This window comes from Trichoplax adhaerens, genomic scaffold, assembly GCF_000150275.1.
Source record: "Trichoplax adhaerens TRIADscaffold_7 genomic scaffold, whole genome shotgun sequence".
NCBI classification, from domain to species: Eukaryota; Metazoa; Placozoa; class Uniplacotomia; order Trichoplacea; family Trichoplacidae; genus Trichoplax; species Trichoplax adhaerens.
The window spans coordinates 2,655,189-2,679,456 of record NW_002060949.1 but is presented as its reverse complement, the minus strand read 5'-3'; the positions used below and the strand labels follow the sequence as shown (position 1 = coordinate 2,679,456).

General features: G+C 33.5%; 5 protein-coding genes across 5 annotated transcripts; 2 read left to right on the top strand and 3 right to left on the bottom strand.

The window, feature by feature from the left end:
• Positions 1-2,701: 2,701 nt before the first annotated feature.
• TRIADDRAFT_58087 (uncharacterized protein) lies at positions 2,702-4,349 on the bottom strand (the record flags this gene model as incomplete). Its single annotated transcript, XM_002114000.1, has 6 exons — positions 2,702-2,787; positions 2,875-2,951; positions 3,050-3,133; positions 3,383-3,422; positions 3,583-3,685; positions 4,281-4,349. The coding sequence occupies 6 exons, from the start codon at positions 4,347-4,349 to the stop codon at positions 2,702-2,704; spliced, it is 459 nt and encodes a 152-aa protein (XP_002114036.1).
• A 1,012-nt stretch (positions 4,350-5,361) lies between these two features.
• Positions 5,362-7,467, top strand: TRIADDRAFT_58086 (uncharacterized protein; the record flags this gene model as incomplete). The annotated part of the gene is made up of 7 exons (XM_002114321.1): positions 5,362-5,430; positions 5,594-5,688; positions 6,222-6,303; positions 6,503-6,621; positions 6,733-6,811; positions 6,933-7,046; positions 7,183-7,467. The coding sequence occupies 7 exons, from the start codon at positions 5,362-5,364 to the stop codon at positions 7,465-7,467; spliced, it is 843 nt and encodes a 280-aa protein (XP_002114357.1).
• Positions 7,468-8,728: 1,261 nt separating this feature from the next.
• On the bottom strand, positions 8,729-12,147 carry TRIADDRAFT_58085 (uncharacterized protein; the record flags this gene model as incomplete). The annotated part of the gene is made up of 4 exons (XM_002113999.1): positions 8,729-9,105; positions 9,730-9,915; positions 10,048-10,444; positions 10,693-12,147. The coding sequence occupies 4 exons, from the start codon at positions 12,145-12,147 to the stop codon at positions 8,729-8,731; spliced, it is 2,415 nt and encodes an 804-aa protein (XP_002114035.1).
• A 3,031-nt stretch (positions 12,148-15,178) lies between these two features.
• Positions 15,179-17,785, top strand: TRIADDRAFT_27591 (uncharacterized protein; the record flags this gene model as incomplete). The annotated part of the gene is made up of 10 exons (XM_002114320.1): positions 15,179-15,220; positions 15,443-15,526; positions 15,692-15,768; positions 16,005-16,060; positions 16,178-16,251; positions 16,527-16,697; positions 16,795-16,931; positions 17,070-17,237; positions 17,358-17,528; positions 17,611-17,785. 10 exons carry the CDS (start codon positions 15,179-15,181, stop codon positions 17,783-17,785), a joined length of 1,155 nt encoding a protein of 384 aa, XP_002114356.1.
• Positions 17,786-18,237: 452 nt separating this feature from the next.
• Positions 18,238-21,152, bottom strand: TRIADDRAFT_58083 (uncharacterized protein; the record flags this gene model as incomplete). The annotated part of the gene is made up of 8 exons (XM_002113998.1): positions 18,238-18,282; positions 18,558-18,629; positions 18,755-18,901; positions 18,995-19,149; positions 20,252-20,494; positions 20,652-20,760; positions 20,877-20,945; positions 21,084-21,152. 8 exons carry the CDS (start codon positions 21,150-21,152, stop codon positions 18,238-18,240), a joined length of 909 nt encoding a protein of 302 aa, XP_002114034.1.
• Positions 21,153-24,268: the final 3,116 nt, after the last annotated feature.

The following is a 24,268-nucleotide window of genomic DNA, read 5'->3' as shown; positions in this document are numbered from 1 at the left end:
TTGTGTCATTTTACAGCAGTATGAATGGAATAAAAATAAAAATTACGACTGCAATCATAAACCAGTCGAACATTTTTTCTCATTTCATGTTCTCCTCCATCAACGGAGAAATTAAAGCAACTTTCAATCTGGTATTTAAAGCTTAGCTTTAACTTGATCGTCCACAATCTCTGCAGTGCTTGCTATTGCTTCCATTTCAACTTTTGCACCCTGTTAAAAATGATGATAATGATTCGATGGTTAGTTACCCTATGGCCGAAGTTTATATCATAATACGATACGTAAGAAAATGAATGTGTTTCAAATTTTCTCTTACTTTGGGGAGTTTGGAAACTTGATATGCCACTCTAGCTGGATAATTACTTTTAAAAACTAGTTAAATGTTAAAACATAACACTAGCTCCATTAGTAAAATTATATATTGCAGCAGTTTATTATTTTCTACTAATCTCGTATCTGCTTATAAATATCCTATAACAATTTGATCCTGTGATATTTTATAGTTAGAATTTACCTTACATACATGATAAACGTATTTGAAAAGACTACTATACTATCTTTAACTATTAATGAACGGTATTTGGTTCAATATAGAGAAAGGTAAATATTAACAGCTGAAATCTGGTAATTATATCGTAGAATAAATGTTAACAGGCAGTACTATCATTGATGAAAGCATACATACATTTAGTATAAATCCCATTAACTGTAGCGAAATCATCCATATTGGTAAGCAGCACGGTAACTTTTACAACTACGAAAGGACATAAAGTAGGATTAGTTCGCAATAAATTTCAATTTATCAAAGCCAGTGAGAAATATTGATTTTTTACATTATTGTCGTTAAATGTAAATTATATTATCGATGACCTACTTTAAACTTATTTTAGTTAAAATTTATTCTTAGAAGCTAACCATTATTATAAGTAATTCCAGCAGCGCGTAGAATACCCCCAATGTTTAGCAAGGCCTAAATAGATTTGAACTCATACTATAAGATTACAGATTTAAAACAATGCTATAGCTTTACAGTGATATTATTTAAAGCTAAGTAAAATTTATTTACCTGATTGGCTTGATCTTCAACATTGTCACTCGCAAACTTATTAGTCTAATATCAGAGAAATAGCTACAATCAATATGTAAAAAATAACTTCAGATGCTATTAAATTTCTTAAAATTCCAACCTTGGCATCTACACCTAGCTGTCCTGAAATGTACATAACGTTGTCGCAGATAACCGCTTGGCTATAATCAAAAATTAAGTATGGTATCAGTTAAGTACGTATGCTCGGTAGCCGATTCAGTAAGTCTAACTACACAATCCATAGTATTAAAATATTGCTGCCACTCACTATGATCAGCTAATTCTTCATACTAGTTTTGTCTAAATATCTACATATAACGCTTGTCATTCATGATACGGCAATAAAATATTGCATAGGCCCTTCCTGTACAGTATACACCATATTAAGTCTTGAAAACCTACTTGTAAGGACCAACCGGTGGTGGAACTGTATCAGTTTTAATGATTTTTCGTATAACTGATTTTGACATAGTTGACGTGATGATTTGTAAACCTTAGGCCTTTATACGCGAATATGCTCCTTTCTCGTACCTCGCTCTCGTGGATACTGAAATATTAGCTTCTTTAACAGTGATTAATATACTGCACTGCCTACTATTGTAAGGTAATGTATATTGCTATTAATAGACATACTGGTAGATATTTCAGTACCAGGATAGAATGTCATTTCGCAAACATACTTATTCTATCTCTAATAGCTAACTCTATTATATAACATACTATCACAGCTGGAGAATTAATCTTTAGACAGCCGAAAAGACAAAGCACAGTAAAATAATAAGTTTTCTCTATTTCAGGTGATAATTAATTATGCAAGGAATCGATTCTAGTGGATGACATTGTTTATTTACTGAAGTTTTTCTCGGTGGAAAGGTTGCATGGCGACCTTTAGATCTGGCAATTATCATATTGGTTTTATAGTTCTAATAGCAAGTCTAAATATGAGTATATACGCATTTGATTTCGCACTATTAATTCAAAACACCCTCAATAATTATATAATTAATGTCAAAAATTACGATACTTAATAATATTAATTTAGTGCATAAATTGGTACTTGTTCATTTCAAGGGTGCACCAAGCTTAAAGCGTATAGCCTAATATTTAGGCCAGTAACATAGAATTTTAATTGTCGTCATTTTTCATAAAAATAATAGTTATAAAATATTGTCATCTCTTCCGTTTACCTAGAATAGAATTACTTGTGTGTAATACATTTTGAGGCAGTCTAACTGCAAACAAACGAAATAAAATCACCTAATTTTAGCTATAGATCAGGTACATCAGCTGCAGCAAATCAAATTATTGCAAGTAACAGAATAGGTTCCATCGATATTGCTATCAAATAATCTGTATATGAATATTGCGTTGTCTTTTTTCAGAGCTCGCAACAATTTCTTAGAAAGTATCTATACGTAGTAATAGAAGTACTCTTTGCATGAGTTACTATTAGAAATAATAAATGGATAACGCTTATTAAAACGGAAAACGAGAGAATAATAACTTATAATTAATAATACTAGTACATGTAAATTAATATGCATACTTGAAGTTTACACCTAACACAATCAGCACTAATAGTTAGCTTTTAGGAATAGTCTTCAGGGCTAGGCTTTACGTTTTACACTGTTTAACACAATCGTCATAATCGAGCTCAGGAAAGAAAAATTGGATTTCTCTAGCAGCCGACTCTACTGAATCTAAAAATTTTATTAATATAATTATGAATATTAATTATATTTTATAAAGGCGAAAAAGAAGTGCGAATTATGGGTCTGATGACTGACCTGATCCATGAACGGCATTTCTTGTATCCGTTAAGCCATAAATAGCTCGAATAGTAGATGGGTGACTACTTCTCGCTCTAACAGATTTGACGTTAAATGAATGAATAACGTACAATCAATGTAAAAAGTATGTACGTAATACAATAACATAGCAGATAAAAAGTATGGAAATTACCGATGAGAACGTGAAGGTCCAATTAAATCTCTCCAATGAGTAATTGCATTATTACCAACTAAAATGGCAATAGTTGCTGGTCCACTTGAAACCAAGATCATAAAGTGATAAAATAATTCAAATAATCATAAGATTCATAGTACAATTGATAATAGAAAGATTGTACTAATAAATGCAAGAAATTTATGGCATATTAACAGCAGCGCTTATAAACTAATGATATTGATAATATTTACAGTTTAATACTTCATTCTAGGAACAATACTTACGAAACATCACTAACCGCAAAAAAATATGCACAAATGTATTTATGAAATATTTACTTGTTCTTACCCTGTCATTAGGTTCACTAAACGAGGGTAAAAGAATTTACCTAAAGTGCAACATCAACCATACAGATAAGTTGATTTACGGTTTAAATTATATAATGTAGGGCTGGAAGGTAATTGTAAATTTTGTCCAATGATATAGTTTCGTGAAGATACAATATTGGTAGCATAAACGTACAGCAGGTAGACGTTATTGGTGATTACCTTGGTGTTCACCGTAAAACTTTTCAGCTGTATTTACGTCCATAGTTAAAGGTTTTTTTCGAAAAACTTTTATTCCATTCTTTTCTATCAGCTGCTGAATTTTCTATATCAAATATCGATATTGTAACAGGAGATTTTAGTTCAGTGGTATACGTACAGTATAGCTTCCGACACGAGTCATACCTATTGTCACCAGAAATAGGCACGGCACGATCCATGCATGGTCGAGTGCAAGGCGATGTGAAAAGATTGAAAATTTATTGAAGATGATAGTGAATACGATTTGTACTAAGCAAAAGCAGGAGTACGAGTGTATGTACGTACTAGTACAATAACAGTGGTATGCAGTATTCGTTTCGTGATAAAAAACAAATTACAGTAGCGTGCCAAGTTGATCATTATTTACTAGATGCTAGAGCAATAGCTAAGGAAAGTTCAAAGCGCGAAACAAAAGCAAGCAATCATTTATTCACCATCTCAACTAGCGAAGTTGAATCAACTTGTTCTAAGCAATAATAATATACATCACATCAGCGATTACAGGAGATTCATAAACTAATCAGAAAGACAGAAACTACCGCGGGTAGTCCTTTTTCATTCGTTGTGCACGTACAGTATATTATACTGGTGGTATATTAATGTATTATTTATTTATTTCTAGAGTAATTCATGAATCGGCTAGACGATCAACGTAGTACCTGAACTCGTGATGGATGTAACATTATATCTGGTTTAAATATAGCGAGGGTTGCTTGAATTTTAGCCATTTCATTTATTCAAGTCCATTGAATTCGTACCTTATCGGCCTCTAAATACCTCTCGGTGCAGCACATCAGCGCCCTTGATGCTTAATAAAATCTCACAGATAACTTGTTTATATGAAGATGATTTTCCGATGGTCGTCGGAATCGACACCGCAGATTGTTTACCTTTTTCTTGACGATACTATCTACAGTACAGTACTGTACAGTACGAATACAGTAGATATCTAGAGTACAGTACTATACTGTACACTGTACATTAGATACGGTACTGTAGAATCTGCTTCCGTACTGTACGATACGAGTGATCACTGATCAGTTGATCAGTGATCAGTCCAAGACAGACAGACTGACTTAGTCCTGACAGTCAGGTCAAGTCCAAGTCTTCTTCTAGTACTGTACTGTACACTGTACAGTACACTGTACAGTAGATACTGTAGAATCTGCTTCCGTGCGATGCGATGCGAGTGATCACTAATCAGTCCAAGACAGACAGACCGACTTAGGCCTGACAGTCAGGTCAAGTCCAAGTCTTCTTCTAGTGTAGTACTGCAGTCGATGGTACAGTACACTGTATAGTACTGGACTACTCAGTAAGTAAGTACTCACTAGCTTTAGACCCACGCTCCAGTACAGTATAGTATGTACAGAACTGTGATTACAGCTTTTAGAGCGTGCATTGCAATTTGCAGTGCGGTATGGAACAATGCGGTACGGAACGGTGCGATATGGAACGGTACGATATGGAACGGAACGAGATTACACTACTGTAATTGACATTTGCAAACGAGGTTACAAGTTACTACAGTACATACTACTGTATTGTACAGTATGTGACGTACTGTACACTGTACTGTACTGTACTGCACGGTAATACGATTCCACGCTATACTGTTCTGTATGCCCGTTATTATATTACTGTTTAGAACTTATCATTAGTACGCCAATTTCTATCATTTTATTTCTTCCTTTTTTCCTAACTGCATCTTTAGCAGACTTAAAGCTTGGTGGAAACAAGATGGGAAATGATGGTGGCTCCATACCACGTCGAGGTGAACTGGTGAAAACTAAAAAGAAACCCGAAAAGGTAGGATAGCCTCTTACTTATCCATAACGTACTTGGATTAAGATATAGTATCTTACCAGTTTGGTATACTGTAAGCGAGATTGTACAACTTACTGCAGACGAGACCTTGACTGAATGATTAATTAATTTATAACGTACTAATGGCGATAAAAATGGACTCTAGGTTGAGAAAGACTACGAGCTACAAGCGCGATGGCGTCATTGTACAATCACACAGCAACACCTGCAGCTGCCAATGGTTGGATGTGAGCTTGGAAAGTATGCTATATACGCTAACGCATTGCCAACTAGATGCATACATATACAAGTTTTGTAGAATCTTGCAATGCAATGCGTACTGTAGACTATCATTACAAAATTATCGTGGAAGTTAGTGAAATTCTAAAATACTCTTGGCTTAGTTTACAACAAACTGATCCCTTATCAAATTGTACCTCTGTGTTTATGCCGTATTACATTGTTGCAGCGAACTCCAGTACAAATCGGGTTGAACCCGAAGTGCAAAGCATAAATATCACTGTTTTGTTATTATAGTATCTTCGGTTTATTTCATATATCGCAATCAGAATATAGCTAGCCGGTACAAATACACTAGTAAACATTTCTGTAGCATAATAAGAATAGGCAATTTAAACTAGTTACCGCTGTTCTACCGTGATGATAATGACTCTTCAGTAAATCGTATGTTTACGATATACTCTACGCATTGCTGGGTATATGTGCTGTTGCTTGTTGGTATCAAGCCTATTTATGAAACCCAAATGGTCATGATAACTCCATTTTAATTACAGATTGTATAACAAAGACGCCATTATTGAATACCTACTAGATAAAGAAAGTTCTGATAACTGCCCTCACATTCGTGGTTTAAAGGTTTGTTCCTATGCGATGATTTATAAAATTGTTAAATTTTTAGCACATATACTATACTTACGTACACTGATATACACCTAATTAATCTCAATTCTAAACGATATCTACAATGTATACGCACCTACAGTATATTGTATTTGGTCACCCATGATGAACTCGTGAATTAAAGCCGTTGCATTGCAATTTATATAATCCTTAGGATGTAAAAGAATTAAAGCTAGCAATCAATCCAGCTTATAGCGAGAATGATTCTAAGCGTTGGGTAGCCGATTCGTATTATGATCATCAAGATTCAGAGTTCATCTGTCCGGTAGTTGGGTTTGAAATGAATGGCAGATATCGGTATTAAATATATAAATTACTGTATTATTAAAAATACTTAATATAATGCTAATTTTGCGCCTTTTAAATTAATTTGATTTTATTCAGATTTTGCTTTCTATGGAATTGTGGCTGTGTTTTATCAGAACGTGCCTTGAAAGAAATTCCAATTAAAAAGTGTCCATCGGTAATACATATTGTAACACTGATGGCTACATTCATATCTATTATTTATCATTGTAACACCTTGTGATCCTTATTTCTAAGCGAAAGACTACTTTCTTGCTTTAATTTTCTATTATGGATAGTGTAACAAAGAATACGATGATAATGATATTATTGTCATTAATGGAGACAAAAATGATGTCGAAAAGCTTCATGGCAAGATGAAAGAGAGACGATTAGCTGCTAAAAAAGAAAAGGTAAAAAATTTTTATACTGCATATCTTAAATTAATCATAATGATACTTTGATGTTATCTACATCCATTGCAATATATAGAAGCTGTTGCATGGAATTAAGTAATTCAACTAATCTAGCCATCTATATTTTCATTAGTTGAAGAAACGAAAAATTCAGGAAGTTGACCCAACCTCGTTATATAAGCCCATTACTAAAACTCCTTCGAATTCCGATAAAATCACGCCTAAAGTTCGAAAAATCAATAGTAACGTTAACGACGCTGTTATTTATGGTGCTGCTAGTGCTACAAAAGATATCATGGATAAGAATGACTTAAAACCAAAGTCGAAAACTTTTAAATCCATTTTCACTAAGAGTGGACCAACAAAATCAAAACGAGATACCGCTCATTGGGTTACCTACGATCCCTACAATCTTTAAGTACAACCTACGCGTACTTCATTTTTAAATGAAGCTAAGATACAGTACTCTATGGATTATAATTAATGTATCATAGGATTCTATATTGTCTAAGCCTAATTTAAATTGTACTAAATAGATATCTTAAAGGAAGTGTAGCAAATACATAAATCTATTAATATAACTGTATGTATCTATCATTCCGTTCAATAAAACGCTCTTTTTCAACTAAAATATAAAATTGTTGATGGTATAAAATTAAAGCATTCGGAGAAATTTAGCCTACTTAATTGTGATTGGTTCTTAAAGAGTCATGTTAGAAATTCAGTGAACATTTTAGCATTCAACAAATATTCTAAATTATTGATACTAGTAGATAATGTAGAAGAAAAACTAAACTTAATATAGCATTTGCTAAAGGGAATCAATAAGCTATAAATCTAATACTATAAACTAATAATCTTAATGATAAATAAATCATAGATTCATACATAAGTAACAGGATTTAAGATAAAAATGCAAAAAGAGTGATCAAGTAATATTATAACTGGTAAATGTACAGTCCTAAGCTAACGCTCTAAGTGAAGCCTAAAGGAATTTCATGCTTCCATTAATACATGTATGCGATACATTAAATATCAATGTCATATGATTAAACACTTGTAGAGAGCTGTAACCATTTTATTTTCCTGTTTCTCAATACTAACGTCGAAGCAAAATAAACCCTATCTGATTCAGTGCATTTACTAAGTTTAGTACTAGTTTATTATACAGCGCTTGAAATATTATAAATTTAATGTAGCAACATGATTAAAAATAATTTATATACAATGTAGTGTAATATTAAATTGTTATTTTTAAGCTTGGGATGAGGTTAATACATATGGTAGTGTCTAAGCAATCTCCAATAATAATCTCTTCGAGTAAGATATGCATATTTTACTACTTGAAATGTTAAAACATAACTTGGATTTCACTATACAAAAAGTGTTCTCAAAATTTCTATTATGCATTACTAGTATTATCAAAAAAATTATAATGCAATATTGACTTTAATTTTTAAATCCGGAATTAGCTATTTTCCGCCATATTCCAATATAAAATTTATAACTAAGTTTCAGCAAATTAGCTTAGATATTAGTATGAGCTACTCTCTTGATAGTTTCTGATACAAGTAATCAGTATACATTAAAGTCTTTATATAGAAATAAAATAATGTCGAACATAATGTGTATTCAAAATAATTATTAGAAAAATTCATACATTTAAAATTCGCACTGCATTATTTCAGTGGTGGCAGTTTTGGTACCGCCATAGTTTGTGATTGGTGGCGCTGAATTTGGTTAATTACGGTAGCAAAATTTCTTCTAAATAATTTCTCACTGCTAATATCGATATATTCTAAGCTAGCCAGGTTTTTACGAAGATGAAGTGCAGCAATTTCTGGCGGCCATGGCATAAAATGTAACATTACAGGCAAGATTGGCTTGGAAAGAGAATCGGCTAATGCCAAATCTTTATAGAAATTATCCGATCTCGTATATTTAGGTGTCATGCAGCAAAGTACTACTTTGCAGTTTTTCATGACTCTTTGAATTTCACTTTGAATAGTATCTGTCACAATATTTGTCATGTTATTGGAAAGAGAGGATGCCATACCTATTCATGAAATAGAACCGAGTTTATTAGGCTTTTAAGTATATTTAAGGCTGCTTTTTGTTCCAGATATACTAATACATGCAATACATTGAATCCTAGCTGATAAATGTACAGTATGGTCCATAATTATGGACTGTATTGAATGTTTAGCAACGTAGCATGAACAATAAGATAACTATGAGTTATACCTGAGCACTACTGTAACAATACTGTACTTTGCAATACGCTAATGCTAAATTAAGCTTATATAGCAAATGCTTCTCTACTATGTATCGTGATCACTTTCACTTTTTATAATAGGCTGGTAGGTGACTTTAATAAATAAAATACTGCTTAATTTTTCGGATAATATAAAAGACTGTATCCCACGATCCTAAGAGATTACATAAAATATTTCTAAATACTACCGTATGGTATTTCTAATTAAAGCTAGTTCATGTTCAAAAGAAATCATCGTTAAGCTCCGTTATATTGTCAATTATAAAGTAATATATATATACTAAATTAACGACATAGTCTAATAGGTTCTAGTAAGTGGCTACATAAATAGCTGAAATCAAAAGATACCTCAACATTGCAATATCAGAAAGAAATCTAAAAACAAAGGCAACTTTATGTTCTTACCGGATGTTCTATTATGTCCTGTATGCGAGGACATCTGATTCTTATTAATTGTAATATTCGGCCTATCTATCCAACAAGGAATACCATTTGCTTCCAATTGTTCTTTCAATAGTACTACTTTAGACTGGCTATCCCATTGATACGATATAAAAACAACCGGATCCTTGTCTGTAAATGATTGACCTTCTAATAAAGTTAAGGAAAGGTCTTAATTAATTAATCAATCAGCACATATTAGTCAGATATTTATTTAGTGTAAAAGCAATATTTCCTCTGACGTGATGATTTGACGTATATTACCTAGTATCATAAGCTTACCTGGCGATCCTATCGACTGTAGCGTTTTCATATTATCATTAACTCGTTCGATGTAGTCTTGCTGTAAGTAAACGCCATGAAGATGTGAACCAGAATGTAATTTGAAAAATAAGACATCCATAGCATCATTATACGGAGTATGTTGGAAATCAACCGCAGAGCGATCATTTAGTATTGACCGTAATGATAATTTCATGTTGTTATAGCAATTATGAAAAACCATAGAGATTGGTGTTTTGCCCAACCAATCGGCTAATAATACTTCTTGATAGACAAATGGTGATGCTGCGGATGTAGCTGTCAATACAATTACAACATGCTTGGATACGGCTAATCGGTGACCATTAAAACGAATAAATTCTTCCTTCGATCGCCCTAATTTATCATGGGCCAGTATCTAAAATTGGGGATGCAGATAATAATTACTAAACATATAAATATTTCTAAGAAAAACGTATACGCTATCAATCAGAAATAAACTGATAATAATTATGGCATTGAATAAGAATAAAAACTATATTACTGTACTACTGTATAATGGCCAATGTTACTTCTATATAGTGATAACCATGATAAAGATATTTAATTAAAACTGTTATTACTGTAGTACGTAAATGAGACGCACTTAGATCACTAATGCAATACCTGATAATGCTTTTTCGATAAATCCTCAACTAGTGAACGAACAACTTTTTTGTCCATCGGATCGTAAATTATATAAACACTATTATCTCGTATTCTAGCCCAATGCCATCGTAAATACCAATTATTTGGCGATTTAACTTCGTTTTCTAATTCCACTCGTATTTTTTGTAGTAATTTTTTCCTTGTTATTCGACTATCTATGCCGAATTGCTGGATGAGATCATCATCTGTTAAACAACTTAGCAAGTAACCATCGATGCGATACTCTTCAAATGTCATCATATAGCGTTCATGAATTTGCAAACTTGTTAGCCACTCCTGAACGTCGTCGACTGACCATTTTAATAATTTAGTTACTTTATAGCTGTCTGACAGGCCATGCCGTGAAGGTGGCGTAGGTAAACGAGTTGCTATACCCGAACAAAATGGTTCTAAAACTTTAGTCAAGGTCCCAATTGCAGCAGATGCCTTTTCAGCTATGCTTAATCTCGACATAGAATTGCCATCTAACCGCAAAATAACTTGATCTGATGAAATATAACTAATATCGTTCGGGAAATTAAACGGTTCGCAAATGATAACACATAATTTAATTGGTCTGGTGTCAGATGGCGTAGCCTGTGTTGTTGCTAAACGATGTCGCTGAATTAAGGTGTTATATTCGTAAAATGATGCTCGTGAATGAAAATAACTTGACGAAAGAAATAATACTGCAGCTTTGCAACGCTCAGATTGTTCCATCCTAATTGAAAAACACAATGGCGAATCTATCTCAATTTCATCTTTATCATACCATAGATCTTCATGAAAACCGAGTTCTTTTAGTTGTTTAACGGTCTCTGCAACCAACTTTCTTTCAGTAAATGGTGCATCTAAACTGTACGAAATGAAGATATTCCGTCGTCGCTTGCGTTTAGGTTTTGACACTTGACCACTTCCATCCGGTGGTTTATCAGCTTCTGCTGTTTGATCCTGTTGGCCAATTTGTTGCCCATCGTCATTTTTAACATCTGTCCCATGGTCATTTTGCTGATCGTTAGTAGGTTCCTCTCTATCCCCGTTCGTCATGCCATGATTCACTCTATCAGTTTTTTCTTGGCTATTTTTATCATCGTCTTGTTCGGCATTAATACCATTCTGAAGAGCATCATTTCCATCTACACTTTTTATTTTCTGTTCTTCATCTGCCTTTTCTTCTGGGCTTTCATCACTACTTTCTTTAACGTTATCACCTTGATCATCCGCTTGATCTTTTTCATCAAGATTAGAAACCTTATCAGATAGGGAACTTTCTTCTCCTATTGATGATTGTCTTCTATCAATACTATTGGCATCATGATTATCTATATTATTACTGTCATGTGGGCTTCGTTGATCACTTTGTTTGTTCGAATTTCCTGTCTCTATATTTTGTTCTTCTTTTTCTTGTTCAGAATTTTCTCCTTCCATGTCCATTCTAGTTGATCACTATCCTTGCTAAAGGTGTATGAAGTCTTTTATAATTTCTACCTTTCAATCGAATTATTTGACCAGCTTTTCGTTTATTACCTTAAATCGATAAAAATCAATATAAGATTTCCTTAAAACAAGCTAAACAGACAATGCCTCATTTATCTAAATATATTAATCAGAAAATAGCTAGTGTAATCACAGCTTCTATCGCACACAACGTTTACGTGATATAGCTAGTTTAATCAACAGGCGTCATATGCAATACTTACAGCGTTTTTTTCGCAAATTATTACAAGATTTTGCAGCGATTCCTATCCAATTTTATTCTCAAACTGTGTCAGCATAGAACATACGAAAAGTGATGTACCTATTGCAATGAAATCATTGCAGCTGTGCATCACAGCAAACTGACAAACCTTTAATTATGAAACGACAAATAACGTAAATTGTACTTGTTATAATGTAGGAGTTAGCAATACAATGTCAGGATAAGATCGATTTTATTAGGTACAAATTCTTCAATCCTTCTCATTGCGCAGCGTGGTTTCCATAGAAACCATCTACAACAATATAACAATATAGCCCAACTTTAGCCTTGGACAATACATCTGCACACATTGCTATGAGGCGGTATGTTATTCGTGAAAATTAACATATTCCATGCTATGTATTGACTGTATTTTGAAAAGTTCTCATCAATAATACATACGTATTTATAGATGATACGTGATACACAATTTCGAATTTTATAGGAATTCAATACTTATATCTATAAGGAATAGTTGTCCATTTTAAAGAAAACTTATTTTTATTTAAAGCTGTCACTGCTCTCCTATTAATATCAAATTAATTTAGCTGGCTTGATACTAATTGCGTTAAATTGGAAGGAGTTACATTCATTTACGTCCTTGATAAATTTTATAGGGCATTCACAAGATGTCATTGTTTTTCTTCGCGGCTAAATTAACATATGTTACAATATAATCAGCGTGATATCAAAATAATTAAAATCACCATGGATTGATGACCTTTAGAGATACGAATTAGAATTCAAAATAAAAAATTTCTTAAAACTAATATCTTAACAAAGGCTATTATCATCAAATTAACTTTTGATAATAGAAGTCAATACTAGAGTTCCAAATCCTCTAAATATATCCGTTTATAGAAAATTGGTTAAGTTGTGAATTAACTAATTGTAAATTAACTTACTTGAGGAATAAAGGCTTTATATGAATTCTACATATATATTGAGTTTTTATTCGTAAACAATCGCAGTAAATCATCATCACAAATAGACTAATGTCATCTAAAGTTATACACCTTTGCCATGTTTGATACATCCTAGCTCGCATGACTGTAGGTTCTTATTATGCATATCAATAATTTCGATATATAATTTTATTCGCACGATTGCATTACAAACGCCTCAACGATCTGCACAAGCAATTAATTTAAGTCTATTTAAATGATTTTTAGAGGCATAAAAGCAATTGAATTAAAGTCAAAAAGTAATGTTGTACATCTTTGACAACGACATAAACGGAAATAATGTTAATATTTGCGAGCAGGTATCGTGTCAAACTTACCGATATCATTTTGCCCAAGTGGTCATATGTAATGTAACGTATAAGGGTTCTTCTAGAATATACCAATGTAGCAAAAACTAAAGTTATGCATAAGTTGCAGAGGCATGTGTTAATTTTAAATATACTGCAAGTTATATATGTACTGTATGAACTGCCAAGCCGCTTAGTAAACTAATTAAAATTGATATTCCATGTATCTACGCCACAACTAGGTATTACAGAATATTTGTCCTGATTCATGCTGTACGCTGACAAATTATCCTAAATGAGATAATAAGTGCTCGTTGCTCTGACAAGTTTTCTTTATATCTATGGCAATACTAAATTACAATATGTAATGTACTTTAAAAGTAGATTGTTAATTCTACATATATGGATTATCTACTACTTTGCGCTCTGTAACTGGGTTTAGATTGTTTAGTCCCTATTTGTGTTTGGTTCTAACTGTAATATCATCAAAACTACTCAATTCGTAGCAATAGAATAGCGCTTGATATCCTGCATATTTGATGTCACGGAAAAATTATGAAAGCAGAGTAAATGTATATCAGCAGTACTTTCTAGAATAGTCATGTTCAAGTAAGGAGTTACGTAATTCAAATTATAATTTTACTGCGTTAGTAACCTTAGAGCTACATAATTAATACTCTCGACAAGCCTACTATCATAAAGATTGATTTCATGAAGGACAGCTACGCGTACTTCCTTTAGCCTCTATATTTACGTAAGCATATTCGTTTATTGATACTGGAATTAGGATGTAATTGAAAATTTACAGTAACAAATTACCACGTTGCTACTATGCGCGTAGAACTTGATATCAGATCTACTGTATTATTGATTGATGCTTGAAATTAGTGCGACAATGATATAATGATTACTAGCTTCCCAATAGTCGCTGTGAAACAAAATCAGTCAAAATTGCATTCCACTCTGATCGAATGACGATGCCCCCCCCCCCATTGCCCTGAATCTGAGGCTGATTCTGCACCGGAGAAGTAACTTGTTGAATCCTCACAGAGCGATGGCAATACAGTAGGACTACTTTTACAAGTTCTTGTTAATCTTGATGAACTCTGTCGGAGTATTTGTGGGGTTATTTGATTTAATTTATTTATAAAATTCGGAAGCAGATTTAGATTGACTTCAAATCTTTGAGTATTACTGTATACAGTATCTCAAAGTTAGTGTGACTTGTGTGACACATACAGTACACTACAGTACTGTACTGTTCTATGGTAGACTACAGTAAGAGTATTGCACACTCGGTACAGACTGTACGACACCGGACGTGTCCTTGCCCTTTATGCACATAGTGTTGTCGGCTGGCGAAATGTCAATCTTTACGCATGCGTTAAAGAGAATGCTACTTCACGTACATCATTATTGTACTGTACAGTATAGTGAGTGTATACTATATAGTGTACGGTACAGTATAGACCAATATGGACGACGATTCCGCAGTAATTTATGGCTTAGAATTTCAGGTATGATAGCAGCACTTTAACGTTTTAAAGACTAAATATTGATCTATGTTGGCATGTTCATCTCTTCACTGTTGAACTATATTAAATAGTCAGTACAGCTTTATAGATAAATAAAATAAATACGTGGTATACTCGTATGGAGAAGATGCAAATGGTCATGTTACTGTAAATAATTTGAATATCAAGGTGAATATGTTAACGTTCTTGTTGTTTTATTTACAGGCGCGGGCCTTGTGTGCTGTAGTAGGTGATATTGATCATATTCAATTTCTAGTAGGAACACAATCGTTTAAAAATGATAATCAGGTAATTGCTATTGCCATATCGTTTATGAATTCCTGACTTTAAAGACAAGAAAGGATATACTGTAATATAATGCAGTCCACCCTGTAGTTAAAAGATGTAAAAGTTTATTGGATACGTTTTGATTACTTATCGTTAATCATTTTTTTATTTTAATATTTGTGAAAGGTCCATTTAATAGAATTCGATGAGGAAAATAACGTTATAAATAGTAATGTCTATCTTCATCCGATTGGGGAAGTATGGTAAGATTAAACATACATATACTCGTATCCAAACGTATAATACAGCATTACAGTATTTATAAATTGAAAGCATAAAACTATTATACCCCAAGCATCATGCAGTGACAATTTGCAAATGCTTACATCGACGCAAGTACAAAATTGCAGCGTACTAAAGGATAATATACCGTGATATTAATTAACCTAAGCTTTGTGAATTCCAGAGTCTCTTATAACGTGTTATTACGTTTGCTTAGGCATATTAGCTCTTGCCCTCTAGATAAAGAAATTTTACTAACTTGTTATGACAGACGTGAGTTCTCTTAGAAATATTTACTGAATAATGCTGCTATCAAAGACGTTTAGAAATCATTGGGACTAAAACATTTCTATGTGTAATAAAATATTTCTTTATTGCTTTGTCTGACAGTTAATGGTAGCAAAACTAATAGGCATGCTACGGCATGGAAAATACCAACTGATGATGAAGTACCGACGTCACCTGTACAACCCCAAACTCCATCTAGCCACACTGCTCAATATTCGATGGATTCAGATTTAGGAGGTCCTACCAATACCCGTCATAGTACTGCCGGTATGAGTTTTCCACCTCTCGTTCCTAAATTTCACCTAAGTAGTGATATTGAAAATATGAAAAGGTAAATTCCAATACTGTATTTACATTAATGATAGCGACATTTAATTATGCACATATACATCGTAACTAGGTCTCGTTGTAAAATCGAAAAAAGGTTTTCGAAATTTACTGTAGAGACTAGAGTATAATTATGCATTATAAATGCTTTCTTATTACGTCCATTACTCCTCTATTGCGATCTCTTGACAGTGTTTTGTGGCATCCTAACGAAGATAAATCTACTCTCATGAGCGTACATGATCAGCACTTACAAATATGGGATTTTCAAGTAGCCACCAGCGCTTCTGCCAAGGTCAGATTCGATGTATAAACGACGAAATTTAATAGGGGCTCTAATTATAATCAATAGTTTTTGACAATCCTGTTACTTCATGATTCCGTTTGGATAGGTTTTAAACGTTATAGATTTAGGTGAAAAGAGTCACTTAAGCTTTTCGTCAGCTGCCTGGAATCCTCACCACAACGGCACTCAAGTTGCTGGTGCCTACGATACCAATATAAAGGCCTGGGATCTTAGAGCAATGAAGTAATACAGCACTGGCCTTAACAATTTATGCATTCATATTTTACTGCTATTACTACATTGGAATGCCCTTATGTTTTCCAATAATTTACGGTTTCACTCATCTTATTAATATATTTATTGTGATAATTCCAAATCTAGGCCAGCATATACTATTGAAAATGCTCATGGAATACTTGTGCGGGACCTAGATTTTAATCCCAACAAACCTTACTATGTAGTATCATGTGGAGATGATTGCCAAGTTAAGTTTTGGGATGTCAGAAATAGTACGGAACCTCTACTTAAACTAACCAATCATTCTCATTGGTGAGTAACATATAGTATTGTACATTATTTACTCTTACATGTGATTGAATTTACGATTAATCAGCAGTTGATATAGAATACTGCATCTTTCCATTGTCAAATACGAAATTTATCATACAGGGTTTGGTCGGTCTCCTACAACCATTTCCACGATCAACTAGTTCTATCGTCAAGCAGTGATAGTCGTGTAATGTTATTTAACATAATATCTTTATCGTCGGAGCCATTCGGTCAGTACGAAGATATTGATGACGAAGAATCAACTTCAAATAAGTACGTTAAGCCAGTATTGTTAGTAAAATTATCTCTTTATCTTTCTGTAAGTTGCTTAGTGATTCTACAGTTGATAAATTGTGCTTTTAATATTCTAAAGGGAGGAAGAACCACCGAAAGATGGAATTATTGCAACATATGAGGAACACGAAGATAGTGTATATGCGTCATGTTGGTCATGTTCAGATCCTTGGGTATTTGCCTCTTTATCTTATGATGGAAGATTAGTTATTAACAGGGTACCTCGCACGGAAAAATTTAAAATCTTACTCTAAATAATCCTTGCCTATTGTGGGTAAAGTACTCCGGGCAAGTAGAAAGTTTAGACAGTTTCTACAACTGACCTAATAACAGCTTGCACTGGTAATTATCGACATGCTCTAAGTACTTCACGCTTAATGGGGCACTTATTATCTTCACATAAATATGTTCCATAATAATAACTAGTCACATCAGATCATGAAGTGCTTATATTAAGTCAGCCGTATATTGCTTTCTTTTTGTGTACAGTGTACACTATTTGAACTATATAAAATCTTAGCGAACAAAGCAATAATAATAAAATCCAGCATATGAAAATCTTTTAGTCATTAATATATTTTATTTATTCAGCTTTTGTACACTATAATAACCATTAGCAGTAAAGTCTGACTTATATACAAAAATCGTATTCATAACAATGCTGATAACTTAATACGAATGTTAATAATAGTATGATATAGCTCAGTTAAGTCACTATCCCAAATAAAGACATGTAAGAACTGACCAACAACTGAAGAGTAACCAATACCATGTATTCAAGTTATTACTGGACACACTATGGGTCTAGACTGCTGATTCCACTGGGTTGATTTACGGCAGAGGTTCCAGCCTACCTTAACAAAACTGATGAAACATATACGAGATTTAATAAAAATAATTAATTGATATTAACAGCAATTAAATTCATTATAGTATATAAAAAGGCGTTATGTTGCAACATTAGCCTTACTGTTCAAAACTCATAAGGAGATCAATATTGATTGAAATTACTGTTGTATTTCTTACCTTCCAACGGTGTCCACACTCATGACAAAAGACGAAGGTTGTCATTGGTTCATCAGCACTTCTTGTTTGCATCTGGTTAGATAAAATAAACAAATTATTCTTAAAGTTTGATTGTCATAAATTAGTAGCATAACGCAAAGTTATTAATCTACTACATACATTAAGTATTATAAAATTTAAAAGTTTGGCTGAATTACCTGGTTATAAGAGCAATTCTTTTTATGACATTTGCCACAAGTTAGTAAATCCGTTTTTGTGCCTTGAGTGACAGCCATCTGGGCATCTCGAATACCTTCTTTGGCATACCCTTGTCGGAGTTTCTTCATTTCATCAGATGCCATTTCCTATCGTTATTAAGCAGTTTTCCCGTTGAAACAAGAGTATGTAATCAGTATCTCGTAAAACGAGCAATAAAATAAGTTTCGAATCAAAATCACCTCAGCGGTCATTTTAGCAATCTGTTCTGGCGTGATAATACCAGATAAGACTTTCTGACACAAATTTGGATTCTTCGAGTCTTTTAAGTTTGAAATTCGACTGCGAACACGATTTTTATATTTCATATTTGGACCTTTTAACTCTTTGAAAATGGCTAGATCGAATTTCGTTAAGGCAGTAGTCTGTATTACAATCTTCCGTTAAAATGATGGAAATTAATACTACTGATTGTATATATATACACCTATGCTAGTGTCTAATATTTGTCAATCAAAAGATACAATCCTCAATAGCAGCGGCCAACGCAGGAATATCCACCGAATCTGTAAAGGTAAATTCGTTAGAAACTCATCATTTACTGTAAAACGAAATACTATTAACCGAATGAGAGATAGATGTTTGCTATGCCATGCAAGTCAAACAGGTGTGTACTTTCAAGTCAATTCCATTATATTATGGAATGTAGCTAATTCAAACTCTGTTCATGCACTATTGCGGCATTATTGTAACAACACTTACGATACCTGGTATTCACGTATAGTATTGGCGTAATTCAAACATGAATGATGAACTAACAGTAGCAATGGACTAAAATTAATACTACTAACGGTTAATTAATTACAGCAGTGCACTCAGGTTGAAATGAGTTGCTAATTTTACGTTTAGAACTTTTTATCTATTTTAACAATCCTTGCGTAAATTATATTAACTACTTTTATGCTTAAATACAAAATATCACTTCTGTAATCTACAGTTTTAGAACTGGATAAGAATAGTTTGTAATTTATGGTAGCTATCTGCAAAGAGTATTTCCATATTATTAGTTAGTAAGGGTAAATTTCAAGACTGCATAGATACTGAAATCCCAGGTCGCAGGAACTCAGTTTAATTCTATAGTTAATTATAGTCGTTAAGTTGGTGCTATCACTGCACAGATACGATTTGTTAGATGCTAATCATTTGTTTGCAATGTTGGACTAGTTAGTTTTCCTGACTACACTAGGATAGGTGCTGTGTACTTAAAGAGAAATAAAAATATAAATTTTCAAAAACATTTTGCGTTATAATGAATCAATGTAACCTGTCACATAAAGTAAGAAAAAATTTTGCTTGACAGGGTTGCATGTCGAGCAGTATCCTTCAAAGGGCTACCGTATTATTTATGTATTTTAAAATCAAGCACTGTTGCCCTAAGCATAGCAATCTACGAATGTAATTATCATCCCTTCGTCTACCCGCTTTTGTCTTTTAATCACCTTTATTCAAGCCGTCGCGACTAAGGGCACCGATAAGAAGTTTTCGACTAAGGTCTCTAGTTGGATTGCCAGAACTTAAAACTTGCATATCCTTATCATTGTTGTGACTTTGATGAACGGTCGTGTTGTCTTTTTCTTCTACCATTAGACTAGGATTTATTTCCGACTGTTGGATAAGATCCTGACTATCCTTATCCATTTGACGGCTATCGGTTTTATCTTTTGCTTCATTCTTTTTCGAGTCTTGACATGGCCAATTTATAGTCAATACAATAAAATAAATTATTCGATTATGGAAAATTAACATGTAAACATTGTTTCAGCAAATGCGTTTCCTTATCTAATATTTCTATGGTAATGTGGATATACCCTATCCAATCGAATAAAATTTCTGTTCTACCTGGTAATAATCTCTTCCAATCTTTAATGAGTGATTTTGCAAGATTGATAACCACTTCTTTATCAGCTTTCTTGCGTACGTTGTTAACATGGTAGCCCACACGTGTTTTCTACCAGCATTGGAACATACAAGTATACCAAAGGTGAACATGACCAGTTTCAAGCTACAGTACTGCCAATTCTAAATCAACGAAAGGCACTCTACTAAATTATCGAATTACTGTACCTGTAAAATTTCTAACGTCATCTTTAAATCCTTCAGGTTAGTTAGTAAATCCAATATAAATTCATTATCCTGGCATTGAATGGAGATTCAAAGTTGAGTTGACAATGAATGCTTTCCTTGCAGCTATGCAAGACAATAATGGCTACAAATTGACTATACTAGTCTAAATTCGTATCAATCATACTCTCATGTGCAACTAATACTGACCACAATTTCACGATTTAATGCCTTCTCCAATTGTTTTTTAATCCTCGTTACTTCGTATTCAACACCCATAGTTAATGCTACCACAAGCTGAGATAAATTCAATGGCTAAAGTTTCCTCGAATTGAATCGATTGCTTTGGCAAACTTGTGTCCACTTTCCACTCCACTTTGGGCCTTTTTTATACCATGGTCCGCGGTCTTCCAAGTACGGTACGGTACGGTACAGTGTACAGTACACTTGAAGTGTCGTGGACAGTACAGTACTGTAGACTGACGGCGAGGTTAAAACTTTATTTTGACACATGTGCAAATACAGTAGTCATCGCCAGGTCATACAGTACAGTACAGCTAAACTTCAGCGGTTCGGCACCGTAGTGTGTACAGTGTATAAGCTACAGTACTGTACTGTAGGTCCCCAAGAAAAAGCCCCTAGAATTTGACATGTACAGTATCTTCTACGGGTGAGTCACACACACTCACACCATCGTGATGTACGATGTCTCTACGGGTCACACAACCGTAGGTCACACTATGGATCACACTCACACGAGTTGTACTATACAGTACTATACAATGGCGGTACAGTGTACAGTACGTTGGCGGACTGTAGTCTACAGTAATATGTATTGTACTCCATGAAGTCAACAATTAATTAATTTAAGCAGGCCATGACAATTATTGATCAAGTTGTTGATCCTAGCTGATCTTGCTTACTTGGTTTAATCTCAGAGTTGGGGACATTAGTGATTTATCTAAAATTCAAATCCTTGCACCTTCAAGCACAAGCTCAACTTCACGAATACGCAGGTAAAAATGTCACCGATTTCAAGGGTGGATTCTAACTACTATGGGTAATAATGTCAGCCCTCTACAGTGCCAGTACGGTACTGATAGCAAGGAAGATATTATTTACAGTCAATCCATCAACAGCTGACATAACATTATCAATCACTGTATTAATTGCATGGTGGCCTACTTTGGCTCCTGAAATTAAAACGAACCAGCTTGTTGTTTTAGTAATAACCAGCTCATCTTGCGCTTGAATGAGCTGCCATGATAGTAGCAATGGTAAAGTGTAAATTACAATGTTAAAAAAAATTTGTCAAGGTAAACTGCGCAGAAAGAATTATTGAAAAGATTTACAAAAGTTGCTTTATTATGGAATGGATCAAAATACGATTCTACAGTAGTTCATATTGCAGTAGAAGTGTGGTATTTACAGTTGTAAATCATACAAGAATACAGATATCGGAACTTAGTTATGTTATTGATGTGCAATAATTTAGTCTTATACCTTTCTGGAGCGTCATCAATTTCGATAACTTACATACAATACGGTACTTGGACAATTCCCCTCTTCGTCCATTTTAAAAAACGTGGATACTTCGCTTCTGATAAAAATTAAGCTCTGTTATTATAGACCCGATGATGTTAAACGAGTCCTGAACTACAGTTATAATAAGTGCTAAGTAGTGTACTAGTACAGCATCACTTTTACTTCCTGCTACGTGCTGTATTATACTGTACTTCTAATAGCACAATCGCCGACAACTAAACTGTTTACAGTAAATACCATACACAACGCAGTATGACTACAAATTGAACAACGTATACTTTATGTTATACAATATCAAAATGTAATAAACAAAAAAATGATCACTATATCTATTATATACGAGTATAGTAATGCTAACACGAAATGGACTTATGTATTCTGTTTTTCAAGCGATTGGGATACATTGAATGGTGTGGAGTCTGCAGGGCACCTGTTGTTTAACTACCTGCCCCTTACTGTCATACACATATATAATACTGCTTTTTGGTACTAAATGGATCCACAAAAACGTTGTATTTTCTGCAAAATTGCTGCAAAAGAGGATCCAAAAACAACAGTTCTCTACGAAGTCAGTATACAGTACAGTAGTTTTAAGATTATAAATTTTTCGGAATGATGTAATCTTTTGAAAAATACTATAGTACAATTTACTTGTGCTTATGCAAACCTTCCATTGTTTACAAGTAATTGTTCTGTATCTGAGAATAGGATGATAAAGTTTCCGTCTTTAAAGATATCAAACCTGTCTCTCAATTTCATTTCCTGGTAATTTCTAAAGAGCACATTCGAAATGCCGCACAACTAAAGTTAGAACATCTTCCTCTTCGTAAGTTGATCTCACCAAATTGATATTACTGTATTATCCAATGCCTGTCCGCCTGGTTTAAACTGATTGTAATCACAATTCATAAAATTGAAATTATCTGCTTGTAATAGTGGAACATATGGAGAAGATTGGCAAAGAAACGATTGCAAAGCATGAAGGGAAAGTGTCAGATTGTAGGTTAGTGAACTTTTTATATTAGTAGTAATTATTATTTATCATAGATAACGTCTCGTGCAAAGTAGATCTACTTCCGTCTTACCATTTAATAGGGCTTGGACTAACAATAAGACTATATTTAAGTCGAACCTATACGTCTATACTGTATTTTATAGGATAGGATTTCATTGGCCTCCGTTTAATAGTGTCAATCATCTACACCTACATGTCATTTTTCCCTTTAATCAAATCAATTTCTTCCATAAAATGATTTTTCCTGCAACAAGAACTCCATGGTTTGCTCCGGTAAAGCTAGCTATGAAAATACCTGTAATTGCACCCTTTTGGAGATTGCTATATTAATTTCATTTTATCATCCTCTTTGAAATGTATATAGATAGATTGGATTAAATTGCGAGTCCAATCTCTTGGTAACAACCGCCTGTAAAACCTAATTAGGCTATACTATTGGAGCACTCCTACATGATGAAATCGTAAGAATCAGCTTCATTTATCATGCCATGATGCTTCTATCAAATAGTCAATATTAAGAAATTGTATTTTCTCACCCAAATTCATGCTGCTAGTGCTTGTGCATGTAAAATATCAGTATCCTACTGTCTCCAATCGTATACATTGTATTTTGGCCGCATGTAATAGCTGATGAATTTTTTCAAAGTACTTATTTAATTACTAACATTTTCGAGTGAAAAGAAATAATTTATGAATTTGTACTTAATCATTGACATAAACGAAAGTTTGGAAATTTCAGTGTTATTTACCGGAATGGAAGTGCATCTATTTTGGCTCTTCTAAAAAGAAAAATAATTGAATTATCTAAATTGCAATGCTAAAATGTATCAAAAGC